This window comes from Lynx canadensis, chromosome B2 (assembly GCF_007474595.2).
Source record: "Lynx canadensis isolate LIC74 chromosome B2, mLynCan4.pri.v2, whole genome shotgun sequence".
Classification (NCBI taxonomy): Eukaryota; Metazoa; Chordata; class Mammalia; order Carnivora; family Felidae; genus Lynx; species Lynx canadensis.
In genome coordinates, this window is record NC_044307.1 from 141,865,538 (window position 1) to 141,885,473 (window position 19,936).

Here is a 19,936-nt window from a genome sequence, read left to right on the forward strand (position 1 = left end):
TCAAAAGAATGAAGTTAGACCCTTAACTTACACTGTGTACAAAAAATTAACTCAAAATAGATTCACAGACCTAAACATAAGAGCTAAAATCTATAGAACCCTTTTTTCCCCCTTAAAGTTTATTTATTTATTTTGAGAGACAGAGAATCCCAAGCAGGCCCTGTACTGTCAGCACAGAGCCTGACATGAGGTTCCATCTCATGAACTGTGAGATCCTGACCTGAGCCAAAATCAGGAGTTGGATGCCTGACTAAGCCACCCAGGTGCCCCAGAATCTATAGCACTCTTAGAAGAGGGGTGCCTAGGCTGGCTTAGTCGGTGGAGTGTGTGACTCTTGATCTTGGGATTTTGAGTTCAAGCCCCACGTTGGACGCATAGAGATTACTTAAGTATATATATATATATATATATATATATATATATATACACACACACACACACACACACACACATACATACACATACACACACACACACATATATATACATATATACACACACATATACATACATACTTATATACAAACATATACACACATTTAGGTAATATACATATGTAATATACACCTATATACATATGTAAAAGTATATACGTATATAAAAGTATATACATATATATAAATATATACATATATATATTTAAGAAATAAAGTTCTTAGAAGAAAACATAGGGGAAAGCTTCATGACATTAGATATAGCAGTAATTTCTTGAATGTGAAGCCAATGCACAGGCAACAAAGGAAAAGATAGGTAAATTGGACTACATCAAAATTAAAAACTTTGTGCACCAAAGGACACTAATCAAGAGAATGGGGGCACCTGGGTGGCTCAGTCAGTAAAGGGTCTGACTTCGGCTCAGGTCATGATCTCAACAGTTCGTGAGTTTGAGCCCTGCATCTAGCTCTGCTCTGGCAGTGTGGAGCCTGAACCAGAGATTCTCTCTCTTTCTCTCCCTCTCTCTCTACCCCTCTCCCACTTGCGTGTGTGCCCTCTTTCTTTCTCCTTCTCTCTTTCAAAATAAACTTAAAAAAAGACAATGCAAAGGCAACTAATACAATGGAATATTTGCAAATCCTATCCAAAATATTTAATGCACTCCTACAATTCAACAACAGAAAACAATCCAATTAATAAATGGGCAAAGGAGATAAATACATTTTTCCAAGTAAGATAAACAAATGGCCGGTAAGCATGTAGAAGGTGCTCAACGCCACTGATCATTAGGGAAATGAAAGTCAGACACACAAGGAGTATGATACCACTTCATACCCAGTAGGATGGCTATTACAAAACAAACAAACAAGCAGAAAGCAGCAAGTGCTGTCAAGGATGTGGAGAAATTGGAACACTTGTGCACTGCTGGTGGGAATATAAAATGGTACAGCCACCGTGAAAACAGTATGGCGGTTCCTCACAGAATTAAGCATAGAACTACCATGTGATCCAGCAATTCCACTACTGGGTGTTTATCTGTAAATACTTGAACAGATGTTCGTGTGTCCTTTTTCATGGCAGCATTGCTTGTAATGACCCCAAAATAGAAACAACCCAAGTGTCCATGATGGATGACTAGATAAGATGATTTCCCTATATTAACGTGTCTGTGATAAATTTAGGACGATGTAAAGTATTTCTTTTGATGTTAAATTGTTTCCCTCTAAAAGGAAGGACAAAACTGATAATGTAAATAGATTCAGATAATCCAGAGGTGACAGATCTGTAATAGAAACCAAAGTGTATTTTAGTAACATAACTTCCTAATCAAGGAGGATTATAATATCTGTTCCCAATGTTTTTGTAAGCTGTTGTGGAGATAGAACATTGGACGGGACGATTGTGTAGCCCAAGGCAGAAAGCTCTTACATTTATATGTCGGTGGTGTGTGATTCATAGTATGTGTTTTATATACCTATTCCAGGAGGTTCAGTCAACAAATACTCATTGAGCTCTTACTGCGGGCCAGGCCTTGTGAGTGCAGTGATGAACTAAACTGCCAAGACCCCATTTTCTATGGGATTTACATTCCAGTGGGTGTGATAATATGCTTGTAGTCAGGTACATTTGAGAAATCCCAGATTTAAAGGTGGATGTGTTTCCTAACTTCTTTTAATATACTTAACACACCTTTTAATATACTTGTACGTTATGTTTTATATTTTTATGTTTACTTCTCAAATTTTTTCGATTATAGGATTCATTTCTGTGAATTAACTTGCCAGATTTAGTGCCCCTTGTAGGTGCCATTAGGTTTCGCTGGCGTAAAGTCCTTCCTGTCAGGGATTTATCAATCTTCAGGAAAGGTAGGAGACCCTCGTGAAGTCTTTGGCTTCATCTTGCCCCTTGTGAAAGGCAAGAGATTAGGGGACCTGACTTAGTCAGGGATGGGTCTCTGGAGCAAAGATCTAGCTGGGCCTCTTTAAATAAAGCAGCTGACCAAGGCATTTTCCTCTCCAGCCCCTTCATGGGGCCTGGCTCCTGCTTTGTGTGCATGCTGGGGTGACGTCTATGCCTCTGCCTTTTTGGGGGAGGGGAGATGTGGGATGGGGGGAGGTGAGCTCTTTATTTCAGAATTTTAAATTATGAAACAATTTACGCATACAGAAAAGTACGGAAACAAATATAACGGACAGTTGTGTAACTACACCAAAATGGTTGGGTGTTAACATTTTGCCACATCTCCATATCTCCGTCTTTTTATAAAGGGAAAAATGCAGGACTGAGCGCCATCCCTTCTCTTCCCCTCTCCCCCTCCAGAGAGTGTCATCTGTTCCCTTTTCAATGCATGGTTTTCAGTGAATACTTTAACTATATATATATATATATATATATATATATATATACTATAACTATATATATATTATATTATATATAATATATAATAACTATATATATATATAAACCCCCAAACAGTATTTTTTGTGTGTATTAAAAATTCAGACAAATGCTATTATATTGCATTCTTTTGTTGCTTTTTAAAAAAATTCAGCATTATATTGTTTAGATTTGAGCCATTTTGATCTGTGGGCCTTACTACATCATTTTTTTTTTTTTTGTAATTGTATAGAATTCCATTGTATGGCTATAGCAAAATATGTTTTCTTTCCTTTTATCTACTTGTCAGAGTTCGATTGTGTCCTCTTTCTGGCTTTGTAAATACTATTGCATCGAGTATCCTTCTTGGGACACCTGTGAGTGTTTTCGTGTGCATATATTTATAAGGGGAATTGCTGGATTATGGGGTCAGTGCACCTTTAAACTTGGTGAGGAAACTGTTTTCTAAAACTTCTTTAGGACGAAAACTGGAGAGAAGATAAACCTTGGTTATTTCTTCAATTTTGAAATATGAGCAAAGGGTTCAGGATAAGGTATACTGAAAAACGGGGCCCAGAATTTCTGTACATCTAACATGATACAGAGATGTGAAAGTTGATACTCCCATTTTTTATCAGAGTGGTTTCCTAAAATAAATACTTAAAGTAAATGGATCATTTTTAGCTATACTTTTTTCCTCTTCAGTAATATAGGAAAGCATTCATATCTCTTTGAAAATTGGAATAAATTTTTTGTTATTATGTGTGCTCATGCTCCGCGTAAGATCTTCTTTATTTAGAAATGAGTGAAATAAATTCTTGTTTTTAAAAAACAGAAAAGCTCTGCTCTCAGGCATTTTCTGGAGATTTCCATTTGGTTTAGCTTAGTGATATTTTTATTCAAACTGTGATAAAGGTCCAGAGCGTTGGCTGAGTATATAATGGCCTAGAGGGTAAGCGGTTAATAGCCAAGCACTGTGCCACTGTTAGCGTGAAGTTCACTGGTCTGCCTGTTAGATGAAGCTGAATGTAGGCGTCTCAAAGAGTTGGGTGGTACAAGTGATTTCAGTTTTATAAGATGTTCCTTCGTTAATTTAATTCTTTTTTTTTTTTTTTTAATTTTTTTTTTTTTCAACGTTTATTTATTTTTGGGACAGAGAGAGACAGAGCATGAACGGGGGAGGGGCAGAGAGAGAGGGAGACACAGAATCGGAAACAGGCTCCAGGCTCTGAGTCATCAGCCCAGAGCCCGACGCGGGGCTCGAACTCACGGACCGCGAGATCGTGACCTGGCTGAATTCGGACGCTTAACCGACTGCGCCACCCAGGCGCCCCAATTTAATTCTTTATATACTAACCTGATTCAGGAATCCACTGAACAACATCCATTCATTCAGCAAACATTTATTGACTGGCAGGCCCTCTCCCCAGAGACATTCCATGAATGTGGGAGCTTAATGTCTAGTGATGAGGACAAACAGTAAACACAACACCCAATTAAGGGGTTTACTGACTCAGTCAGACCATCTCTGCCGTGTGAAATGGAGTTGGAACTGGCATGAGAAAGACGGTTGGGGCTGTGCTTGTGTAGTTAGGCTGGCCAGGGGAGGGTGGATCTGAGCTACAAGTGCTTCGTGACCCCAGCTCCTGGCGCTTGGTCCCCGGTCCTCAGTGAAGTCTTGGTTGCATTTCCCTTGCACCCAACATTCTGGGGATGTCACTTCTCCTGAAGGTGTTTGAGAACCAAGACGTACGCAAGAAGACCCTCAGCGGCCAAAATGGATTTTACAGGATTCGAGGCGGTAACGGCTCCCACGCTCCCCTCATGGACGAGTCCCCTGGGCCTTCGTGTTTTTAACCAGTGTCACGGGCTCCTCAGTCCTCAGCAGATTCCGTTGAGGATGGAGGTCAGTGGTGAGCGGTGGCCGGGTGCCTGGGTGGCACGTAAGGCAGGCGGCAGAGCGAGACCATAGTTACCCAGTGGGGGTTGTGCAGACGGTTTTCGGCAGGAGGCTCTGGGGCCTTTAGTGTATCCTGGCTCAACCTGCTGATTTATGTTTTATGATGGTGATTGTTTGGCTTAAGATTTTAGAAAAGTATATGATAGATCTTTGAAAGCCATGCCTCTGAATTGATTAAAGCAAGAGCAGTGTTGATGATTAAAGAACGTAGACTTTAGTTCCAGACAACTGAGGCGTTAGATTTAGAAATTGAGTTTTGAAAGAAAAACTTAGGAAATACTTAATATTTTAGAGAGAGCACTGCAACTTGTAGTTTAAGAAGTAATGGCATCTGTGTAGAGTTCCAGGTAGGATTATTATATTGCTGGTTATAATAGGAACATGAGTTAATAGAGAGAGTAGGCCCTATCTTGTAGATAGGGGTGTGAGACAGATACGGTTACGTGACTGACCATGTTCACACAAGTGAGGCACAGTAGGACTCGGATTTGGACTTGACACGTTTCTAACCCAAAGACTCTTCAGCTAAACAGAGTTCAGGGATCTCTGCTTCAACGTGGCTGCCATGGAAGGACAGGGGACGGGGTTCAGTCGATGGGCACCAGGACCCAGGTCTCACTGACAGACTGATTGTCCCGTGTTATCAATCACCTCACCCCCGGCTCTGAGAGGGGGAGCTGCCTGTTAGGTCAGTACCAGGTGAATTAGGCCCATGTATCTAAAAGGAGAGCAAATAGGTTTAATGGAAGACCGCTGCAAAATTTCCCAAGCAGAAGTTTTTGATGGTTTCTCCTCCGAAGTTGGCCGTGTTCTGCGGACTGCGGCCGTGGCTCCGTTGAACGTTTGCTTGTAGTCCCAGCAGCCTACCTGGGCTCCCCTGCACCCTGACTTGCCCCCCGCCGCCTTTGGAGAGCTCGAATAAACCGTGAGGGTCTAACATGTGCATGGCTGCTCCAGTGTTAGTCGCTGCCTACGACACGCTCTGTTGTTGTCCTTCTTAGAAAGTAGAGCCCCGCTCCCCAAACGGCACATTCATACTGTGTGTAAGGGTTTCTGTAAACCAGAAAGTCAACATATTAAAGTGCAATTCCCAGGGGAGTCGCCGGCTGTGTTGATTGAGCTTTACAGTAGTTTTAACACTGGCAAAAGTGTTATCCTAACTGCTTCAAATCAAACTGCAAAGATGCTTGTGTGAAATCTAGTATTAGATATCAAATCAACATATGGGTGCTGAACGGAAGGATATGTGTTGTGGTAGTATACGATATTCTAGCATGTGGAGTTGTATTTTATGGAAATTCTTTGGCTTGGCTTATGGCAGGGACATACATTCATTATGAGATATCAAGCTGTAAAATAAATAAAAGCAAAGAATTCAACTGTGCAGTTAAATGGTTTTCAGCACAAACTTGTCTGCTCTACTAACGTAGGGTCTGCGTGATGAGGCATTTGTGAGCCATTGTGGCCAAACGTTCGTGATTGTTGTCGACAGGCCTTGACGATAATCTAGATCAGGTCAGAAAGAAAATGAACTTTAGTTTTTGGCATTTTTCTCCTTTTTCTTCATTGTATGTCTTAACAAATTACCGTGCTAATTGGTGTTAGAGGCAAAGCGTTGAATATTTTTTTCCCTTTACCATTCCTTCTTTTTCCTCATTTGGTATTTTATAGTGATTGCGTTTGTGTCTGGAACAGATCGCTGAATCCTTGAGTATGTGGGCTCATGGGCTTCTAGTTCTGGGGGTTTTCAGGTGGACCATGTTGTTATTAAGAGTGCCTTGGTCATCCTCGTCTCTGGAGTGCTTTATTTGCTATCCTGGTCCCGTTTTCCTTTTCCTCTGTTGTTCTCTCTTCCAATTAGAGGGGAAAAATAAGGCAACAGAGTTTTCATTTGAAAAAAAATTTAAAAGTATCATCCGTGGTGTATTACATGAGCAAAGATTATAAGGATGTTTAGGTTCGTGCAAATTAGAGATGGGGGAGGGAAGACTCATCTAGAACATTTTTGCCTGTGTCTGGCGTTTGCAGGGTAGTGCACTCTGCTTTACACCATTACGTGTTTCATCAAGTAGGAAAATACTATCTCACTATTAGATACGAATCCTTCCGTCAAGAACTCATGTTGTTGGTTATATTGTGTTACATGGATAGTACTGTCTTTTAAAAGGGTTTTATTTGATTGTAAAGTGATGTAGTTTCTTTTTAGCAAAAACAGTAAATAGAATTGCTGATGTAACTGGTGTAGTACCTGCTGCTATGTAGTTGGGGCTTTTTGACCTTCGTTGAAACAAAAATATGCCCTATACAGGTACCCAAGCCTCAAGCATCCTACAAAATAGTAGTAAGTGCGCTTGGACTGTTGGAGTTCATTTTCATTTTGAGCTTGGTACGAGAATGGATTAACATAATGCTCTTTTGACTTTCTTAGGGGCTAATTGTTTTTTTTCTTAACATAACAGCATTTGATTAGTTTCACGTGTACAGTCTACACCTTGCCAACTCAGCAGAGGCCGACGTGTTTTAATGTCAGTATTAGGAAATGCCCCCCCCCCCCCGCTGGATTTTTATGAGGTTATCAATATTTGATATCTGTTGAAATATTATTTTTTAAAACAAATTTTCTTTTTACTTCGTTGATAATATGTGTCCAGAAGACACGATTTATGTAATGGAGGGAAGATTAAAAATACTGAATTCAATTGCTTAGCCGAGAGTCCCCCGCACGTTGCTGAATCGAAACCGTATTTGACCGCCCTGGATTGCACATTTTGACTTTTCTCGCTTGTGTTTTGCTCGTCTTGTCGACAGATGCCGCCTCAGTATGGACAGCAAGGCGTGAGTGGTTACTGCCAGCAGGGCCAGCAGCCTTACTACAACCAGCAGCCGCAGCCCCCGCACCTCACCCCGCAGGCGCAGTATCTGCCGCCCCAGCCCCAGCAGCGGTACCAGCCCCAGCAGGTGAGCGCAGCCGCTGGGCCCCGCCCCCGGCCCGGCCCTCCAGGTCTGTGTCCCAAGGCCAGACTGGGCTCTGACGCGTCTTCCCGTCCCGCCTGGAAGAGTCTGTTTTCAGTGGTGGTGGGGGGGGGGGGGTACAATATTGAGAAAATGCCGAAGTACATCAGATCTGAACTGCTCGTTTGTTTACGGATGGATGTTCGAAATTGTAGAGTGGGAAGAATACGCTTATTCGGAAAAAATGGTTTTATCGACCATTTCATCTTGCTAGTTGGCACCTACGTGGTATTCCCATGTTGAGCTTTTTGGGGGTTTTTGTTTTAATGGTAAGTGCTACTCTGTCAAACACCGTTACTCTTCTTAAGCTACCTCATGAACTGATAATCGCTTCAAAATACTAGAGGGAATCATGTACTTTAAGGATATTGAGCAGTGTGTAGTTTAAATTAGCCTCATTAAATACTCTTTTATGTTATCGGGCTGTGTATTTCAGCTCCCGTGATCGGTAGAAAAATCGTACATACGCACGTGGTGAAGTGATTCAGTCTCCTCTTGTTTTTTAGAGGTTGACACGGAGTGATAGGAAAGGGCCCTGTGAGCTCAGGACTCTTACTCTGAATCCAGATACACGTTTAATAGCACTTCCAGTGATAAGCGTCAAAATGTAACTTTCCATTTCATATTTTCCTTCTTTCTCTTTTCATGGGGTGGAGAAGGAAGGCAGTGACGTTGATGATTCAGTTTTCAAAGTGCTTGCACATGTTGAAGAGATTGTTGATGCTAAACAGGGTGAAAAAAAATATATGAAGTTTGGGGTGCCTGGGTGGCTCAGTCGTTAAGCGGCCAACTCTTGGTTTCGGCTCAGGTCATGATCTCACGCTTTTGTGATGTTGGGCCCCCGAGTTTGGCTCTGCGCTGACAGCATGGAGCCTGTGTGGGATTCTCTGTCTCTCCCCCTTCCCCTCTTGAGCTCTCATGTTCTCTCTTTCTCTAAAAATAAAATAAAGTTAAAAAAATAAATATGTGAAGCTTAATTTATTTTAAGTTATTTTTATTTTTTTAAGTTTATTTTGTTTATTTTGAGAGAGAGCACGTGTTGCATGTGCTCAGGGGAGGGGCAGAGAGAGGGCGAGAGAGAATCCCAAGCAGGCTCCGCGTCAGCCAGCGAGGGACTGGAACTCACGAACCTTGAGATCATAACCTAAGCCTAAGTCAAGAGTCAGATGCTTAATTGACTGAGCCACCCATGCGCCCTTGAAGCTTAATTTTAATTCAGCTGATTTCTTAAGTATTTTCTTGGGTTCTTTGGAATCTTTTCCCCTGTGACTTCTATTTAAGACTTCTATTTAACAAAACATGTTAAAACAGCAGAGATTGAAATCCTGTAGAATCTTGTGGGGTTTTTTTGTAAATGTTTTCAAAATTCTGATACTAGATGAAGGAATTTATGGAGGTAGGAATGTATATTTCAGTTATATGGTCTAGTCTTGTATTAAGATGTGGGAGAATTAAATAATCTTCCAATATCGTTTTTTTAAGTGAGAGAAACTAGTGTCTGAGTTTATGATATAGAAAGTTCTAGGCTTTTTCAAGGGCTTTCAGCACCTGATTGAACTTCTTGGTAGACACAGGACGTTTTCTCATGCCATCAAAATTTAAGAAGGACTGAATAGAGAGATTACGTTAGTATTTTACTTTGGTGTGCTAAAATAAATCTCTGATTGTAAAACCAATCTGATTAAGGATTCTGAGCGCCTGGCATTTCCTTGGAGACCAAGCTCAAATTTACTTCCTTTATGAAGCATTCACTGATGTCTTCTATCACGTGGCAATTAGTTATTTAATAGCCTTCACATTTAAATATTTAAAGCATACTTCAGGTGAAATCTTATTTTAATGAATACTCTTTTAATGTGCTTGGTTTAGGACTATTTTATGCTTTGCTACTACCATTATTTTATTGATTTGAGTGTGGCAGATTATATGGTAGGAAATACTATATGTAGAACCATGGCTCTCTAATGTAATTATTGTCATTCCTGTATGTTCTGAGGGAGACAAAACATTTTTTGAACTCTATGAGAAAGGTTTTCTTGTTTTCATACTCCCCACCTGTAGAATGTTTTTTAACTTTCGGTAAGTTCATTATGGGACAAAGAGGTGGAGATCAGAGACATTTATGTGGCTGAATCAGAGGGTCTTGTTTGACAGGAAGAACTTCGGTATTTAGGGAGTTAGACGTTCAGATAGATTTGGGAAGTTTGCCTAGGAAATTAGAGTTAGCATTTTGGATATGGTTAGCACCTCCCAAAACAACGTAACAATGACCAACAGGATATTTTCAAAATCAAGCTGAATTTTACTAAGAATGTGTAATTCTGAATTCACATACATTTAAAAACCACAGGAAGCTCAACTGTATTTAATGTAGTGAGCCAGTATTTCCTAACAGACAAAACATTCTTTTCTGTACACTTTCTTGTTTCCAAACAGCGTAACGTGGTCTATTGATTTTTATATTAGGGAATCAGTCAGCAAATAATACTTTGTGTCTTTTGTTAATAGGATTGATACAAAAAGTGATTTTCGGGTTCCATGAAGACACCTCACTCTGTGTCTTTAACATTTGTCAACGTGTTATGTTTTGAATAATCAATACATTCGTATATTTCAAAAAGTATGAGGAAAGGATACAGATAAGCTTCCCAGCACAGTCCTCCTGAGTAGTTTAGCCCCACCTCACCCAGATAACCACGTGAGTAGGCTATCTTGCATCTTTCTGGAGTATGTTTATACAGAAGAGCAAGATACTGTATTTTAGTATTAAATTATTAAATGTTTGTTTAGTTTTGAGATAGAGGACATGTGTGTGTGCAAGCAGAGGAGGTACAGAAAGAGAGGGAGGGAGGGAGAGAGAATCCCAGGCAGGCTCCATGCTGTCAGCACAGAGCCCGACACGATCCACAAACCACAGGATCGTGACCAAAACCCAGAGTCAGATGCTTAACTGACTGAACCACCCAGGGGCCAAGATTCCATATTTAAATTTTTACTCCACTTTCCCACAAATGGTGGCATACTGTAACATGCACACTTCTCTGTTCGTTGTCCTCCTCTCCCACCCACTTAAGGGTAGTTTCTGTCGAACTTGCCAAAGGAGCACGTTAAAGTAACCCTTCATTCTTTTTCATAGCTTCCTTTCATTTTATGGACACACCGCGATATATTTAACCAGTTCCTTTTTGATGGTCATTTAGATTAGTTTAAATTATTTGCACTTCAAACGAGGCTGCCAAGATAATCTTTGTATATGTATCATTTTGTAAATGTGCGAGTCTATCTGTAGGATAAATTTTCGGAAGTGGGACTAGTGTGTCAATGGGTGTATGCAGTTACAGTTTTGGTAAATATTGCCAGATCGTTCCTTTGAGGGGTCGTACCAATGTATCAGTGTGTGAGAGTACCGGTTTCCCTACACTCGTGCCAGTAGCATGGTTTTTACTAAGCTTCTGGATTTTTGCCAGTCTGATAATGTAATTTTAATTTGCATTTATCTTGTTTTGAGTTCTGTTGAATGTTTTATATACTTAAAAGCATTTGCATGTCTTTTTTTTTATTGTGAATTCACACCTTTTTATCTTGAATTTTTCTGTTCAATTGTTGGTCTTTTAAAAGTTGATTTAATAAAAACCTATATATATTAGGAAGACTGGATCTTTGCCTGTGATATGAGTTACCAACCACCCTCCCTCACCTTGTCATTCATCTTTTGACATTAATTATGGTTTATTTGTTTGTTTGATCTTGCAGAGGGGCTTTTCAAATTTTAAAAGGTATGTATGTAGTCAAAATTATCACTCTTTTAAGATCTCTGGATTTTTTTTTTTTTTTTAAGTGTGACTTTGAGCCTTCCACACTCCAGAGTTTACAAAGGAACTCTCCCATGTTATTTTGGGAGTGTTTTCATGGATTCAGTTTCACATTTCACTTACCCTAATCCAGCTTAACTGTTTTTTTGTTTTGTTTTGTTTTTTTTTGTTTTTGCCAGATCTTTAAGTGCCTTCTCTTGTGTAAGCTATTGTGTTAGGGCTCTACAGAGAAACAGAATGTGTGTGTGTGTGTGTGTGTGTGTGTGTGTGTGTGTGCGCGCGCGCGCGTGCGCGCATATTCACATATCCTATTTGGTTAGGATAAAGAGATTTGTTGTAAGGAATTGGCTTATACAATTATGGAAGCTGGCAAGTCCAGAACCTGCATTGTGAGCCAGCAGGTGGAGATTCAGGAGAGCTGATGGTGGTGATGAAGTCTGAAGGCAGTCTGCTGGACTGCAATTCCAAGTAATTCCTGGAATTACTTGGAGAGGTTGGTCTTTTTGCTCTATTCATGCTTCAACTGATGGCCTACCCACCTTACCCAAAGTCACTGATTTAAATGTTAATTTCATCCAAAAGCACTTTCCAAGTTGACCCATAGAATTAACCATTACAGTTACCTTTCCCCAATTGATTGGAGATGCCCCTTTTATTATTTGCTTGGATTCCCGTAGGTATAATGTTTGGGGTTATTCTGGGGTTTTTGCTCTTTTTCATGGGTCCCTTTTTAAAAAAGTTTATTTAGTTTTGGAGAAAGAGAGTGAGAGAGTGCACACATGGGGACGGACAGAGAGAAAGGGAGAGAGAGAGAGAATCCCAAGCAGGCTCTGTGCCATCAGTGCAGAGCCCGATGTGAGGCTTGAACTAACGAACCATGAGATCAATCATGACCTGAGCTGAAATTAAGAGTTGGAGACTTAATAGACTGAGCCACCTAGGTGCCCCTCTTTGGTCCTTCTATTAATGTACTCCAGTTCTTCATTGTTTTTAGGTGTTTTGAATTTCCTTTCGAACATTCTTTCCAAAAGAACAGTCGTACTTCTTTGTTAGAATTAGTTGTCTATATTTTATATTTTTGTTGCCACTGTAAATTGTGTCCTTTTCAAAATTCATTTTCTCACTGTTATCAGTGTATATAAATCTAGTGCAATTTATAGGTTAAATTTTTTTTTTTTGTTTAGCAGCTCTTTAAATTCTTGTTAATTCTAACAACATGTAGGTTCTGTCAGGTTTTCTTAATTTTTAAAACAAAGCTGCTTTTTTTTTTTTTAGAAGAAATCACCCCATTCTCCCTCGTCTTATCTTTTTGCAGACTAGCTTCCCCAAAGCATTGTTGGAGAGGGCTATCCATTCTTGTATTCTCTGAGACTTTGAAAGAAGGCTTTCAGCATTTATCATTAAGTATAATGTTTGTTTACTTGTTTAATTTAGTGACTGCCCACTACTAGGTAGCGAAGTACCTTTCTTTTTCTAGTTTGTGAAGGGATTTTATCATGAATGAATGCCAAAATTTATCTTATGTGTTATTTTAATAACTATTGAGATGAACACTTTGTTTTTCTCCTGTAATCCGTCGTTGGGGGTATGTTATGTGTGTCTTTTTGTTTTAAAGTATTAAACCAAACATGCTTTCTGGAATCATCCCAGCTACATGATGTATTAATCTTTTTATACATCACTGAGCTCAGTTTGTGGATCTCTCTTTAGGTTTCTTGACAGTGTTCGTGAATGAGATTGACTTGTAATTATCCTTGTAAGGTTTTGGTGTCTGTATTAGGGAATTTTATAAAATGAATTGGAGACTAGTCCCTTTGTAAATCTCCTGGAAGAGTTTATGTTAAAGTTTGGAATTATCTGTTTTTTGAATGGTAGAAGTTATCTGTAAAACCATAAAGGAATGTATACCTCTTGATTATTAGCTTTTGTCCCTTTCCTGACTTTTGACTTTTGATCTTATTTCCTTTGTGAATATAGGTGTATTCACGTAATCAATTTCTTCTTGAGTCAGCTTTCTGCCTTTATATATACATAGATTATATTTATATATGTGTATATACATATACACAACACTTTGTATATCCCTACATATTAGGAATTTATTTCATCCAGTTTTTCAAATTTATTAAGAAGGTTGCTCATATAATAGTCATCATTAATTTCTATGACATTCAGAGTTAAAGGCATTTAATCCATAACATTTTCCTTTTTTTATATTCTTTTCTTTCAAGTTTACTTATCTTGTGTGTGTGAAGAGAGAGCATGTGCACGCATAGGAGAGGCAGAGAGAGAGAGAGAGAGAGAGAGAGAGAGAGAGAGGGGATATGAATATCCCAAGCAGGCTTCCTGTTGTCAGCGCAAAGCCTGACATGGGGTTCAATCCCACAAATAGGAGATCACGACCGGAGCCGAAATCAAGAGTCCAACGCTCCATGGACTGAGTCACCCAGGCGCCCCTGTCCTGCTTTACATTTTACTGATGTTTATTTTGCTGTTATTTCTTCAAGCAAGTGAATGCTTAGCTTATTCAAAACATGTTTGTCTGATGAAGCAAAATAGAAGACCAAAAAATTTCTTCTTAAGTATTGCTTTGGCTGGATGTCTCCAATTTTGATGTGCATTATTTTTGTTTTCTTTTGGTTCTAAGAATTTTCTTATTTCCCTTCATTTTTTGTTTTTTGGAAGACAGTTTTATCGAGTCCCTGGGTTTATATTCTGTTCCCTAGGAAAGAACGATGTATGTTTTTGCCAGTTGCCTGTGGATGCGAGTCATCTGGAACCACATTTTGAGTCTTACTGTACAAAAATTCTTACTGGGCTGATAAACAGAATGATACAGTGGGGGTCTATGTGCCACCGTAATTCCTCGCACTTACTAGCCTAGTCATGTTCAGATATCCCCAGTTGTTGTCAGAATGCCTTTATAGTATTTTGGGTTTGTTTTTTTTTTTCCCCAAGCAGAATTCAGAAAGACATGTAATCCATTGATTTGGTCCTTAAGTCTTTTTATCTGGAACGGTTTCTTCTTCCCCATCCCCATTAGAGCCTTTGGCACCTCAGAAAACTGAGTCAACTGCCTTGTGAAATGGGTTGGCTTGGAGTTTTCTCTTGCTGCGGCTTAATGTGTTCACCTAGCCCCTCTAATCCTGTAAGGTCAACGATTTTTTGTGCGTGTGGTTGTGGTAAATCATGTCCCCAAAATGTAGGGCATTGTTTCTGTTCAAATGAGGGGTGTACGACCCTCTCTGTGAGTAAGGAAGCCTCCGAGTGGTTCTAGCCCTGCTTGTCCAATGAGCGAGACCAGCCTTCGCCTTTACACCTGGGTCAGATTCCTTACTGACAAAATTTGTGAGCATAGAACATGCCGGTGGCTTTTTAGGTCACCAAGTTTCAGGCAGTTTGTTACCCATCATTACTGACTAACGTGGTTTGAGTACCTCATAGGTGATGCGGTGAGTGTATTACATCAGGATAAACATCAATGTTTTGTCGTCCCACAGTAGTGGTGTTCAGATTGATCAGTGGGTTCAGGTGGTGATGGCCTTTGGGACCACTTTACATAGAATTATCTTCTTGAGGTTTTTGCAGACCACACCATTAAGTGTTAATTTTGACCAGAAACCCTGATGAAGGTTAGCCTGTGGTTGCTAATTCTCAGTGGAGCCATTTTTAATTCCTCCTACCTCTGAGTATCAAGTTCAAGACAGGTATTTTTCTGTTCTCTTTAGTGGGTTTTCATATTCTCCAATAATGGGCATAGCCCCTCTTAGTCCCTGATTTATTTGAGATGTATGGTCTCATATTTTACGCCCTTTTGGCAGGCCGTAGACTTTTCCTTTTCTCTGTTCCCTGTATAGTCCAGAAATGGAAAGTTAAAATCTATAGCAAGCCAGCTTCTACTGTACCGCTCTTACTTTCTGTGTTCTTGGTTTACTTTCTGTTTGTTTTTGGTTTTAATCGCATTCATGCCAAGTCTGTGATCCATTTAAAAGGCATTTTTTTAGTATTTTAGATATTTAAATCAATAGACATTTAGAATATCTAATCTGCCATATGGCTGGAACTGGTCCTCTTCCATTTTTCTAGTTCTTTTTTGGATATCCTTAACACAGTTTGAAATGATAATAAGCATGTAATATAGTAGTTTATAACATACAGAGAGTACATTCCCATTTTGTAATGAAATTTTTCTAACGTCTCCTTTATTCTTTGGAAATTTCATAGTTAATATGTTAGCTACATAAAATTTGTAGATAATACGTTACCTACACAAAATTTGAAGCAAGGCAGAATGATGTACTAACTATGTGAATAAACTATCATATTAATTAAATGCTTAGGCATGATTACACATAGGCACTTACATGTGTCTGTGGGGTCACTGAACTTGGCAGCTACGAGAATGTTGCATTAGCAGCTCTGATGTCTTTTTTTTAAATATATATATAATTTTTTTTTTTTTTTTTTTTGAGAGAAAGCAAGCATGTCAGTGAGCACAAGTGGAGGAGGGGCAGAGGGAGAGAGAGAGAACTTAAGCAGGCTCCACTCTCAGTGTGGAGCCCGACAAAGGGCTTGATCTCACAACCCTGAGATCATGACCTAAGCTGAAATCAAGAGTCCGATTCTGACCACCAGGCGTCCTGGCAGCTCCAATATCTTCAGCAGGGTTGTCAGCGGTGATTCATCTTTTAAGATGGCGAGCAACTCTTGGTCAAAATCTGAACAAAACAAAGTATAATCTTCCCTTAATATATAGAGTAGTTTTAGTCTTGGAAATTTCAGTATGTAATAAAATTATTATTTTTTAATGATTATTTATTTTAGAGAGAGAGCGTGTGTGTGTGCATGCTAAGTTGGCAGGGGGGCAGAGAGAGGGGCACAGAGAATCCCAGGTAGGCTCCGCGTTGTCAACACAGAGCCCAACGCAGGGCTCGAACCCACGAACTGTGAGATCATGACCTGAGCTGAAATTGAAGTCAGATGTTTAACCACCGGAGCCACGCAAGTGCCCTGTAATAAAATTATTTTAAGAATAGTTTGTTTTTATATGCAAAATGGAGTTCAGTTTTAAGCTCCAACAAATAATTAGCTTTTTGTGTGATTTTGTTAATCTAGATGAAAGGCGGACTTTTGAAAGTAGTGTGGAACATCTTGTCATGTTGTAGGATAACCTCACATTCCTGCCCTCCACCCACTACATTTCACTGGAGTTTCTTAAACTTGTGACAACTGTCTTGAAATCTTGTCAACACATATAACTCCTATGCTTCCTTATTTTTTCTGAAATAAAATTCATATGTAATATGAGGTGCCTCTTAATAAAATCTCAGACATCAGTCTGATGTCCCAAATGTAATGGGAAGGGTGGAGAGTAGTTCATAGTAAACTACTGTGTTTCCTAAGTAAACACACAGACATGTCCATGTGAGCAGACTTGTGTAACAGTCAGAGGCCAGCACCTGTGTGTGTAGTAACCGTCCGTGAACTCTGCTGAGCAAATGAGGCCTTACAGGTACATTGCATGGACAACTCGAAATCATGAGCAGGGTTCAAATCCATGAGATTTATTACCACACAACAGCAATTATATAAAATGAAAGTATAGAGCATTTTAGTAACATGTTCACAGAGCTGTTTGATAAAAAGGGAAGTTACCGCCAAGTGAGGCAACGTATCCTAAACTTGAAAATGAAGTACACATACACAGTGCAAATCAGTAAGAATGCTATCTATGCCGTTGAAGCTTTTCTTTTGACCCTATGTGTATCTTTTAAGTGATCTACAGTAAACCTGTAATGTGTATAATATTTTAAAATATTGCGTAAAAGATGCTACATTAATGACAAAATAAAAGGAATTACCAGTTTCAGCCGTGGAGCAGATTAGATACTCTGAGTGTCTCTAGGGTGGCTCAGCTTGGTGAGACACACAGTCAGTTGCTCTTTCGTTTTCACTGTTTCCCACAGCTCTCGTGCCATCCTCCTTGCCCAGCAAAAATTCCAAGTCTGTCACCGTCCTTACTCTTTTGTGTCTACTCTTAATTACATTATGCTGTCCCCTCCCTTCCCGGTCTTACAAACCTGCTTAAGCAACCCTGGTGAAACCCATCTCCTTGCCTCCTCCAGGGGCATGGGGTAGGGAAGGACACAGGGAAGACTCTTACTGCTTTAAGTTCATGACTGCTGATGTCAGCTAATACGTGTCCTGTATCTCCACTTGCCCCAGGGCTGTCGCACGTTCCCCTCGGTCTTCAGCTCTCCGCGTTTTGAGCTGGTGATGTTGTTTCCTTCTTCGTTGAAGAAATACAAGCAATGAGGAGAACTTAATGTACCAACCAACCTGTGTCTGCACATACCCTGTGCCTTCTGGTGTATTCTGGTTGAAATCTCACGTTCTGTGTGCATAGCTTTCCCATGTCCCTTCTCTAACACCACCATCACTTTCCCTTTCGGTCACTCCCATCAGAATTCAACCATGCCATGCACGCGTTCAGCCTTGCGTGGTTGAACACCTATAATAGGACTGACCAAAAAAACCCACCTTTCTTGACCCGAACCAATAACAGTTCTCTCTTCAGTCACCGTTGCCATTTACTGCTTATCCTTTGAATTGACTCCGGACAGGCTTTTATTTTAACCACTCTGCTGACACAGCTCTTTTCAAAGCTGCCCATGTTTTTACCTTTTGTGCAGTCCAGCCGGCAGTTGTCTTGCTTCCCGATGTCACCTGTCAGGAGCATTTGATGCAGGTGATGACATTTTCCTTCTTGGAGCACCTTTCTTGCTTGTTTCCTGGAATGCCACTCTCTCCTGCCTTTCCTTTTACCTTGCTGGCCACTCTGTGCTCTCCTTTGCTGGCTTTTCTTTGTCTCCCTGACCTTCAAATGTTGGCCTGTGGTCAGGGCTCAGTGTTGGAGCCTCTTCTCTTTTGTCTTTACACACCTTACCTGTGTGATCTCATTTAGCCTTCTGGCTTTGGAGTGCCGTCTAGAGGCTATGATTTTTTAAATCTATTTCTGCAACTTGGACCTCTCTCCTCCATTCTGTAACTGTGTGCCCAGCTCCTACTTGGCATCTCCAAATGAATGTCTTCTGAAACTCTGAAACAGGCTTCTGAAACTCGTATATCCAAAGCAATACTCAGGACTCTTACTTCTTCCTCCACAAACCTGCTCTTCTGTAGTTTCCCTCTATCTCAGATTTTCTGTAACACTTTGGACAGAAACTTTGAACTCCTTAATCTCTCTCTCTCTCTCTTTCTTTCTTTCTTTCTTTCTTTCTTTCTTTCTTTCTTTCTTTCTTTCTTTTTAAGATTTTTTTTAATGTTTATTTATTTTGAGAGAGACAGAGCATGAGTGGAGGAGGGGGCAGAGAGAGAGGGAGACACAGACTACAAAGCAGGCTCTAGGCTCTGAGTTGTCAGCACAGAGCCCCATGTGGGGCTCGAACTCACAAGATGTAAGATCATGACCTGAGCCGAAGTCAGATGCATAACCAACTGAGCCCCCTGGGCGCCTCATAATTTCTTTCTTTCAAACCCATTCTACCTCCAAAATATAGTCAGTATCTAAGTAGTTCTCACTGGTTTTATTGCTACCATATTGGGCCGAGGCATCATGATGTCTTTACTTGAAGTGTTCCAGTAGCTCCTAACTGGTCCCCACCTTCTAGTGCCCTTATTCACTCTAGAGTACAGCAGCCAGATAGATGCTTTATGGTGCCTGGTGCCACCGGGTTGTGCACTCTCCCCATCCCCTCCTGGCCATCTTGCTGCGCTCATCTCAAGGCATTTTTACTTATTGTTCACTCTGTCTGGAAGGCTCTTCTTCCAGATGGCCACAGGGCTTTTCCTTGGAAGTCTTCCAAGGAAGACTTACTTCTTCCAGGCCTTTGCTCAGATGATAGCTCATCAGGCAAGCCTCCTTCCCTGACCACTGTGTGTACAACAAAGCAACCCTCTTTCTCCTTTTCACTTGACCATGCTTTCCTTTTCTCCATGGCCCCGATCACTATGTGGCATATTACATACTTCCCCTGTTTTCTTCTGTGGTTCCCCCATTAGAATATAAGCTTTATGAGGGAAAGGACTTTGTTTTGTCCTCAGTGTGTCCCCAGTACTGAGCACAAAGTAGAAACACAGGATTTACATGTTGACCTAATCATTCAGTTTATTTGCTTATTTTTTTTGAGAGAGAGAAAGAGATGGAGAGAGAGAAAGAGAGCGAGCATGAGCGGGGAAGGGCAGAGAGAGAGAGAGGGAGAGAGAGAGGGAGGGAGGGAGGGAGGGAGAGGGAGACACAGAATCTGAAGCAGGCTCCAGGCTCTGAGCTGTCAGCACAGAG

General features: G+C 40.4%; 1 protein-coding gene across 8 annotated transcripts in view; it reads left to right on the forward strand.

Annotated features, from left to right (window-relative positions):
* The window catches only part of ARID1B (AT-rich interaction domain 1B), a 433,036-nt gene that overhangs the window by 126,926 nt on the left and 286,174 nt on the right, over positions 1–19,936 (forward strand). For all 8 annotated transcript variants that reach the window (XM_030316661.2, XM_030316667.2, XM_030316662.2 and 5 more), the window contains exon 3: positions 7,580–7,729. In XM_030316661.2, the coding sequence (XP_030172521.2) occupies positions 7,580–7,729 (150 nt within the window). The remainder of the gene's footprint in view (positions 1–7,579; positions 7,730–19,936) is intronic.